Raw genomic sequence first — 10092 nt, forward strand, 5'->3', positions numbered from 1 at the left:
ACAACTGAAATCTGAAAAGACCTGATATTGTTATGTGAGGTCTTTTCAATTATTACATTTGTATTCTTTCTGCAAAAAGGGGCTCAATATGACTAAAAAGGCACTATTTTATTTCTCTATTAATGGTAGTTGAAGACATAGTATATTAATTTCAATCATTTTCAGTTATTTATTTAGTGCCATCAATGTATATGGCATTTTAGATGAGCATCTTGTAATATAAAAAGACACAGCACTCAAGGAAAAGGGGATGGCAGTGAGGGAAGGCATTAAGCCCAGCAGGAACTGGCTGCTGTTTTTTCTCTCCAAAGCCACAGCAATGGCAGCTGGGATGGAGGGCGAACCTTTCCTTAGTTTTCAGTATATTTGTTGTTGTTTGCCTTCAAGTCAGAGAGTGTGACTTGTCCAAGGTCACCCAGTTAGTTGCTTGTCATGGCCGAGTGGGAATTAAAACCCTGGTTTCCCAATATCCCAGTCCAGTGTTTCCCAAACTTTAGTCTTCCACATATTTTTGTCTTCAGCTCCCACCATTCATGATTGTTGGCCAGAGCTTCTGGGATGTGAAGTCCATAACACCTGGAGGACCAAAGTTTGGGAAACACTGTCTCAGTCTAACACTCAACCCACTACACCACACTGTCTCTCTTTTCAATAGGTATTAAAGATACAAACCATTTTACTATAGGCCTCATGGAACACTCTCCTTGTCAAAACCTAAACTGACTGCTAGTAAGAAATACTGTACTACAGGATCATTTTGTGTAAAACTGCCACCTACTGTACAAAATATAAATGACATTTTAAAAGTGTCTACCTCAGCTTCAACAGAAGATTAAGCTAGACTGCTTTTTTAAAGCGTAACTGTTTTTTAAAAGTAGATTTAATGTAACCAGTTTTAAGGAAGTTATTTAATATATAAACACATTGCCAGAATTTGTAATACTTTTTAAAGTAGCCAATTGGCATTAGCTGTTACTTTTCATTACTTTATAAACAATGCATTATTTTTTTTTACAAAAATGTACTTTAAAAGTAGAAAAGTAGATCAAAAATCCCCCAAAATAACCTCCCAATTTTTTAGAAGTAATGAGTAACTGACTCTCATTAAGAAAGAGAAGTCATTGCAGTACTTCAGAAAAACATCATTATGCCTGTTACCTTCAAAAGTGACACACTGGAATAATATTATTTCTTATAGTGTGCTGCTTATAATGCCAAGCCTTGCACATTACTCATGAAAACAATGAAGAAATGTTTCAAGATAATTAAGAAATGAATTCAGTATGGAAAAAAGCATACCCATCAGCTTTGAACCCAACTGATAGTAAGCAACTTGTGAATGCAAATATAGATCTGTGAATGGAAGAGCTTGTGAGCAGGACTGGGATAGAATCATAGTAAGAGTTGGAAGAGACCACAAGTGCCATCCAGTCCAACTCTATTCTGCCATGCAGGGACTCACAATCTAAGCACCCACACCAGATGGCTATCCAGCCTATTTAAAAACCACCAAAGGAGACTTTACCATTCTCTGAGGGAGTGTGTTCCACTGTCAAACAGGTCTTACTGTCAGAAGTTCCTCCTAATGCTTAGGTGGAATCTTTTCCTGTAACTTGAATCCATTGCTCCTTGACCCAGTCTCTAGAGCAGCAGAAAACAAGCTTGCTCCATCCTCAATGTGACCTCCCTTCAAACACTTAAACAGGGCTATCATATCACCTCTTAACCATCTCCAGGCTACACATACCCAGCTCCCTAAGTCTCTCCTCATAAGCCATAGTTTCCAAATAGGATAGGAGTAACCTTCCCTGCTCTGGAACCATGGTGCACCTTCCAGAACAGATTTATTGGGGAGACATGAGAAAATTCTATTACACAAGTGGATATCCACTCATACACTAATCCCAACCACTCTGTGCTATTGCCACTCTTCTCACATCTGATCTCTTATCATTTGGCTAAACCACATTAGATATTATATCACTCTCCTTTGCTAAAATAAAATACACCATAACACAATCTAATTCTGCTAAGTTACTTTTCTCCTACTTGGAAATTTATCTTTCAGTAAAACAGCTTATTGATTCTGGTGCTACATTTGGGAATCTTTAACATTCAGGAAGTCTTCTAACACCATTAGAAACAAGCATGATCTCCACCCTCTCCGCAGATTTAGAAAGACCTGACAGATGAAGTACACAGTGGGCAATGGTAAATTTACACAACATGACATTTAATGCTAAAAGTCTCAACAGCTGAATTAGCTGCCATCCTGAATCTTACCAAGGTCAGCTCAGCATAATATTCTCTGCATGAGCTCCAGCAATCAGGCATTCAATGTGAACAAAGCAGGCTGAACATGCAAACAGGGCAGAGGATCATGCAGGGAGCCCTCATCCCATTATACCATGAGGGTTTTGCCCTGCCCCTTTTGGTTCAGATCTTGTCTTTTTCAAAAATGGAAAGGCATCCTAGTTGCAAGTAGAAGTTTTTATGCAGCTGATAAAGCCAGGGGTCTGTGTTGGATATCTGTACTTGTATCCAAGAGAATGCAAGCAGTTCTTTAAAAGGAAAGAATCTGAACATAATGATGGGCTACCTTGTTCTGGGATATGGAGTAACGTGCACAGCTTTGCACCTGGACACATTCAGGCTGAATGTCTGAACAGGGGTTATAGTTCACTTAAAATTGGTATGTGATTCAATAATGAAGCTATCTTTCTTTACCTATGAACAAGTATGTTTGATTTTACTCACACTAAGCAGAAAATCAGGAATTAGTTAATTTGCAACAAGCTGATAAAAAGGCAACAGTGCAGTTCTTTTTTTTTCTCCTGAAGACTAAACAGAATAATGTTCCCATCAAATGGTATATCTTGCCAGTTAGCAGTAAGTTTTATAATCTCTGATAAAGAAGCATTATTATGCAGTCACAAGCACTAAAGAAAAGATATATCAATGTTTCATAATGGTATTTTTTATTCATGGAACTCAAAGCAATAGGTATAGTTACTATCATCAATTCACTTAGAATTATGATCAGTTTTCAATTTGTACCAATGTAAAATCCATCAGTGATTCTTCTTTGTGCAATGGCACATTCGTTTTATCAATGATTTTGATAGTCAAAAAGAAGTAGCAAGTAACAACACAGTTACTTTATCTACCAGTGCAACACAGAATTTCTTTTTATCTAAGTCAACAAATGCTTATCATGTAAACAAACAGTATGTTTTCTAAACATTTTCTAACCAATACTGTGGTGAGATTTCACATAAGGCTCAACAAATTACAAGAGGAGCATGTCTATTAACTCTCAAGGATAATGGGGGGGGGTGTCTATTTTTCCTTCTTTTTTTTTTATAAACAGAGCACTATGCTATTAAAAGAAAAAGAAAAGACAATTGTATTTAAACTATGAAAATAATCTTTATTTTAAAAAACTTTTAATAGTGAAATGTCATATGCTGAATCTCTCTCTCACACACATTCTCACTCTCCTACCTTTGGAGCCTTGTTATATGCCATCACCTCATATGTTAACAATTTAATTACAAGAACAGAGTTTAATTCCAGTCCCAGAGCAAATATAAGCTATATCTCTTTAGACTGATCATCATCCTCAAGTTTCTTGATTTCATTTTTCAAGCAGTTGATAGTTTCACGACTTGCTTTTAATCTTTCTTTAAGTTCAGCAATCTCAAAACTGGTTTTTTTCTTGGCAGCTTCTAGCTTCTCTCGGGTTTTTACCTCTACATTAACAACTGCAAGGAAAAAGGTATACAGCATTTATTATCCAGTCATAATCACTCCAACGTATATATGAATATTTAGGAAAAGATCACTATCCCATTTCATCTACTGTAATTTCCATGCACTGACAGACATTAAAATGTGTACACAGATATTTAACAAGCCTGATTTCTGATTTGAAATTCAATTCTAGGTGGAGCTTAAGACTTGTATGTTAAGAAGCTAGAATGTATGTTAACACACATGACACAACATTCTGCACTAGATTGTTTTTAATTTTGCTAGGATGCTTCCATATGAGCTGTGTATAGGAAAGGTTTTCTTATACAATAAGACCTTGGGATCCATTCAGGTTTGATTTCAGGACCCCCTGTGAATACCAAAATCCATGGATTCACAAGTCTCATTGCTTACAACAGTGTAAGAAAATGGTTTCTATTATATAAAATTGCAAAATCAAGGTTTCCTTTTCGATGTTTAAAAAATGTATTTTCAAACCATAGATGGTTAGATTCATGGATGAAGAATCTGTGGATACAGAGGGCAAACTGTACTGCATTTCAAAACTGATCAGAATGCACAGCTATCTTCTGCAGGTTGATTGACCTCTATCTGCACTAACAGAGGTGGAAACCAGATGGGGTTTCATGCAAATTATAGCCATCACAAAAATAAATTTAAATAACAGGAAATTCTTCTTTCAAACTATATTTAATATAAATTATAAAGAATCTTGTAAAGTTGTGTGCCTAGGCTTCCATCCTCAAAAAATAGTATTTAAAAATCAAAGTCTAATTCAACAAAACTTTGCATGTAATTGTGGCATTCAACACTTACACTCGGTTTCATGCTTATAAGCACCAAGCGTTAACTGACGCGATGTGGTCAACAGCTGCTGCATCATAGCAGTTGGATCCTGAAAAATCTAATGAAGAAAAAGTAATGAATTTCTCAAGCTAAGATAAACACATTTTCTTTGATGCTTTGTTTTCTTACCATCTCATCATAAAATTCAGAAACTACAGTTTTCTTCCCCAAGATTGCATTAGTATCAGATTGAAACAGCTTCAAAAGATGATACAAGGTCACCTGTGCAAGAAAAAAAATCTGTTTACTACAAACTACAAAATCTATGCTACAAGATATTTCAATATTTTAACTTTCTTCATATCAAGACAAGTTTTAATACTAAAAGCATATTATAGAAAAAACAGTTCTCTAGTCTTATATATTCAAGTGTTATATTTGTCCATGTGCTTTTCTAATTTCTAAATTTGGTTTCAAAGCACAAACATCAGTTTTGCTGTGAGATTCAACATTTAAAAAACCATGTTTTGTAATAAACACTGTTATATATATACATTGTCTCTCTGCACTTACACTATTGCTATACTGTTTTAACATAAAGCAATGGAGAGATGAACTGTTGAGACCAGAATATCCCTGCCATCAGAGATGTAGTTACACTGGGAAAGGGGGAGAATGAAGACATAGTCCTTCAAACAAAAATTCTGCCTCCCAGATTAAATTTTTCTTCTGTCCTCTTCAGTTTCTAGCATTAGAGGAAGGCACTTCCTGTTGAAGAAAGGTGATTTTCAACTATTCGCCCCTTCCTCTCGCCATATTTCCTTTTCCACCCAATTTACATACTGGAAGATCCAACAGCCATTTGGGGCAAAAACCACCCCACTCCTCCAGCAGGATCATATCAGAAACAAAGTTCTGTTCACAAGAAACTAGGGATCCAATCCAAAAGAACTGAGCTACATCAAGACAGTGTTCAGAAAGCCATAGTTAATTGCGCAAATCAGGTAAACCTAAGTACACTAGTGATGCCCAGCAAATAAATAAAAATATATCAAATTGGTACACTGGGCTGTTACTATGACCCATTCCGCACGGGCCTTTGCGGTGCCCCTGTCACATGCTAGGGGTTGGCCGAGGACCTAGTGTCCTTACCAGCCTCACCCCTAGCACGTGACGGGGGGGGGGGGGCGTAAAAATGGCCGTGCCCTATACACATGGGCATGGCCATTTTTACGTGCTGGACGCTTAGCGTCCGCACGTAGCATTGCGAAAATGACGCGTCAAGTGCGCCATTGGCGCCTCGTCATGACATTTCCGCGATGCAAGAAGAAGCGCCATTTTGGTGCTTTTTAGCTGCGCCAGGAAGCCTTGCAGTTTGGCCGCTGGGGCTTCTCGGCGCAGCTAATGACGGCGCAGACAGAGCACTGTTTTGCAGTGCTCTGTAACGCGCCTATGGGTTTAAAATGAAGAATTTCAGCAGACCCAGTTTCTCTCACTGTAACAGAGAAACTGTACAGCACAGCATAAGTGCAGGAATAAGGGTAGGCTGAGATGGTGTATGGAAGTGGTCTAGAGCATACAACCTGGGACCACTGTGACACAGTCACCGGTGCCATTGCTTGCCATACAGTTTTTCCATTTGAGCATACACACACGAGTGGCTAGCTGCGCTGTTGACTGATCATAACATTGAGCTGTCAAACACCCCATGATGCAAAAGTACGACAAACATGGCAGGTCGCCAATAATGCCATGGATGTAGTTAAAACATACACAAACAAGACAGTCCAATGGGGGTATGGGGGGAAGGGGGGGAAGTGAGGATGTGTGTGTGGCTTCCATGATTATTCTTTGCCAGTGTGTCACTGGGTGCACAATCATTGCATGGGTGGTGAACCACACAGGGCATCCAATGGGAAGGCAGCTGGGCAGGAAAAGGGAAGCAATTGCCAGTCCCAGGTGGTGTATTTGTGCGATGATGGGCATGCATGGTGGGGAGGTGAAAAAAAAGAGGAGTGGCTTGACATGGCATAGTGCAGACTGCCTGTGTTTGGCTCGCCTTGGAAGCGGGTTGTGCAGATAGACTTGTCTCCAACCAGTTTTGGAAAAACCAAGATCAGCTTGGTTTTCCCTGTCTGTCTGCCTGCTCAGCCCCAAAGGCACACTTCCGAAATGATTCCAGCAAAGCATGTAGGAGCCAACATGTAATTAATACGAAACACCAACATAATAATTAGATATGAAAAACAGGACTTTATTATTTGTGGTGGAAAGATTACTTACAGGCCTTTCATTAGGGTCGATAAAAAATATCTTGATGATGATTTCAAATTCACCCCAGCCTGTTTCAGTGATTTCGTATGGTGGTTTAGTTACAACTAAAATAGAAAAAAAGAAGAAAGAATGCAAACCACACAGTCTTTGAAAAGTGAAGAAAATTTGTATCTACTAAATAAAATAAATAGATCACATTTAACCATACCTCTCAGTGGATTACCATAGCTTTCATGTAACTTAAACTGAATTTTCTTTACGTAAGCAGACATATCCTAGAACAAATACAGCCAACACTTACTTACACATTCAGAAACACATTTTATACTCCTTCATTGTCCCCTTCTAGTCTGTTCCCTCTCCAGCCTACCAGATTGGTTTAGACTATTAGCGGTTTTTAAACTGTGGCTTCTTGCAACATTTGTGGGACCTGTAATTTTCCCCTAAGAAGCTTTCTGAAAGAAACTTTCAAGGCTGAGTAAATTTACTAAGAAATGAAGGGTGTTCAACCTAAAGATAGCAACGAAAGGGGATTCCCCAAAGGTCAATTGCTTCAGGTCACCATTTTCCCTAGGTTAACCCAATAAGTTTTTTAAATATAACTATCATTTGTTTACTGTATAGTTTTATACTGTTTTTGGAAACAGCACTTATGCTTACCTTAGATAAATCTGTATAATATTGTACTTTTTGGGATAGGGTTAAAATATTCTTTTATATTTTCCTCCTTTTTACATACCTCATTTCTATAAGGTTTAACATAAACTGTCCATTGATGTGTGTGTCCATCTTCTTCTCGTTTCTTCCCAAAATAGCGTGCAACATTCCCATACACTATAGGCTTCACAATAGTTACACCCTTCAGAAAGATTTTAAAAAGACACACAAAATAATTTTCAGGAAATGGTCACTTTTCAGATGAGCAACTTTTCCATCACTCACATAGAATTATAGTAAGGTTCATTTTCCCCCTATGTGTGTGTGTGTGTATGTGTGTATATATATATACACACACACACACACATATATAATTTCCACATAAATACATGTGCAATTATCAAAAGACTTATATCTCATCCTCAGTGATAGGACCTCAGGGAAATGAATATTTAAAACCAATTTAAATAATTTAAATGAAACGAAAACAAAGGTAATTTAAGTGGACTAAAACATTTATTTTAAACTGAACCTTCTCCCTGTCAGATTAGCTCTCATTTGAATTTTTACAAATAAGCAGCTACAATTCTAGGCCTATTTTGTTTTGTTTAAGGAATTCAAAACTGCCCAAGTCATGAAGAGTTTATCACACTAGTGAGATCCCACGGGCAAAATGGATTTAAATGCAATTTAATGTGAAGAAAACCCAGAAATGCCCAAAGTTTATCACACAACATCGCAGTTAACATGAAATAACATGAAGTGAAACCACAGTTAAGGGCAGAGGATGGCCATGGTTAATTAATTAATATGTTCTCTCTAGGAACATCTGGGTCCTCCAGTGCGACTCTATGGTCAACTTTAACTAAACATTGCACTGAAAGACCTAGAGATTGTTCCTAGAGAGACCACTCTACTAGGCCTTTGTAGCTCCTCCAATGTCTGTTGGACGTTGGCCACAGAATTGCGCTGGAGGACCTAGAGATTCCTAGAGAGGCGTCCTCTCAGGTAAAAACATGGTGTTCTTTTGAAATGTGCAGCTTTTCCATATTCACGGGGGTCTTGTGCCTCTAACCCTGATGAATATGGAGGGACAAGTGTATTTATTTGCTTGCTGTATTTATAACCTCTCTTCAGCCAGAAAGGCTCTCAGGGCGGCTTAGTGATAGTTAATTAGACATCTCTCAGGTTTCCAATGTAAAAAGGACTAGAGAATGGAATAGAATCACAGAACTGTTACTTTTTCACAGATATTTACTAGTCACAGTTTGGAACTGTGACTGGCTTGAAGGCCAAACTGTGATTTTCAGTGACTGTGGCGGGATACAGACCGCCATAAAGTACGTCTTCTATACGTACTAGGGTTAGGAAGGGGCGGTGCTTCCGCACCCCCCTAACCCTAGTACGTATAGAATACGTACAACATGGCGGCGCCCCTTCCACATGGGCGCCGCCATGTTTACGTATCGGACGCTGAGCGTCCGTACGTGTCGCGGCGCCTATGACGTCGCGAGTCCGCGCCAGGCGCCTCGCGACGTCATAAAGGCGCCGCAAAAAGAAGCTCCGAAATGGAGCTTCTTTTTTGCTCCGCGCGGGAGCCGCGCGGTTTGGCTGCTGCGGCTCCCTCGCGGAGCAAATGGCGCCGGCGGGAGACCGCCGCAAAGCGGCGGTCTGTATCCCGCCTGTGATTCATTCTGCTACTGAGCTCCAACACAGTGTACAGATCACAGAAATCACAGTTTTGAATCACAGGTATTTTAAAATGACAGAAATCACAGTTTTCACTGATATCTGTAAATCACAGTTATTCCATTCTCTGAAAAGGAGAAGGCAATGGCAGGGATATTATAGGTTCCCCTCAGGCTCAGGGTCGAACTTGGAAACGGAGCCCCGCCCACCTCGGGGACCTCCCTGGCTGTCACTCAAAAGCGCCCGTTAGGACCAACGGGGGCGCTCGCGCGCCTCCACGCCCCTCCCACTCCGTCGAGTGCGCGTGCGCGAACAACCCCGCCCCTCCCCTTTCTCTCTCGCTCTCTCTCTCGCGCGCGCGCTGTGGCACCTTCACTCTCCCGCCGGAGTCAGGCCCGAACTCAGCCATTCTCTTGAACATATTGCACCGGAAAGGCAGGCTCCTCGCGCCGCTCGAGGGGCAGCAAGGCCCAGCTGCTCAGGGGGAAGCTTCCGCCATCGGCCCTCTCGCCTTACCAGGCGCCCGCACAGCCGCCGCCTCCGCTCTTCTCTCCACGCGGTTATTCCCGCTCTCCGTGGCTCCCATCCCCGCCAGGGCTGTCGCCCGTACCCGCCCACTCATCATCCACTCAACTGCTTCCGGGTCAGGAAAGTTCAGTGGAGCAGCCGCCACGACGCATGCGCACTACAGGCTTAAAGTGCCATTTTGAACCGTGATGGTGCTCTCCCGAGGAATCTTGGGAGTTGTAGTTTGACGGTGACAACCGAGCCCTCTCGGCAGACCAGGCTAAGTTAGTGGCCGGACGCCTTCGAGTCGACTTAGGCAGGGCGAGCCTGTTGTGCACCAGTTTTCCTCCTCAGAGGGGGCTTGCCTTTGCTCTCCTCCGAGGCTGAGAAAGCGTGCCTTGCGCA

The 10092-nt window shown here is 40.8% G+C and overlaps 1 protein-coding gene across 1 annotated transcript; it reads right to left on the minus strand.

The window, feature by feature from the left end:
* Positions 1–2989: 2989 nt before the first annotated feature.
* YEATS4 (YEATS domain containing 4) lies at positions 2990–9802 on the minus strand. The gene is made up of 7 exons (XM_089524141.1): positions 9551–9802; positions 7574–7693; positions 7043–7109; positions 6844–6938; positions 4750–4842; positions 4591–4678; positions 2990–3764 (listed from the first exon to the last, which is right to left on the minus strand). Exons 1-7 carry the CDS (start codon positions 9599–9601, stop codon positions 3595–3597), a joined length of 684 nt encoding a protein of 227 aa, XP_089380267.1. The 5' UTR covers positions 9602–9802; the 3' UTR covers positions 2990–3594.
* Between the last annotated feature and the right edge of the window lie 290 nt (positions 9803–10092).

Source organism: Sceloporus occidentalis, unplaced genomic scaffold, assembly GCF_023333645.1.
Source record: "Sceloporus occidentalis isolate IW3139 unplaced genomic scaffold, rSceOcc1.0.p SCAF_5, whole genome shotgun sequence".
NCBI classification, from domain to species: domain Eukaryota; kingdom Metazoa; phylum Chordata; class Lepidosauria; order Squamata; family Phrynosomatidae; genus Sceloporus; species Sceloporus occidentalis.

Bases quoted from the DNA above. Each gene is read 5' to 3' on its own strand.
- YEATS4 (XM_089524141.1), bottom strand. From the start codon at position 9,601: ATGTTCAAGAGAATGGCTGAGTTCGGGCCTGACTCCGGCGGGAGAGTG. The intron at 4,843-6,843 runs GTAAGTAATCTT...TTTCTTGCACAG, and splicing joins TCGACCCTAATGAAAGGCCT to GTGACCTTGTATCATCTTTT. The intron at 4,679-4,749 runs GTAAGAAAACAA...TTTCTTCATTAG, and splicing joins CTGAATTTTATGATGAGATG to ATTTTTCAGGATCCAACTGC.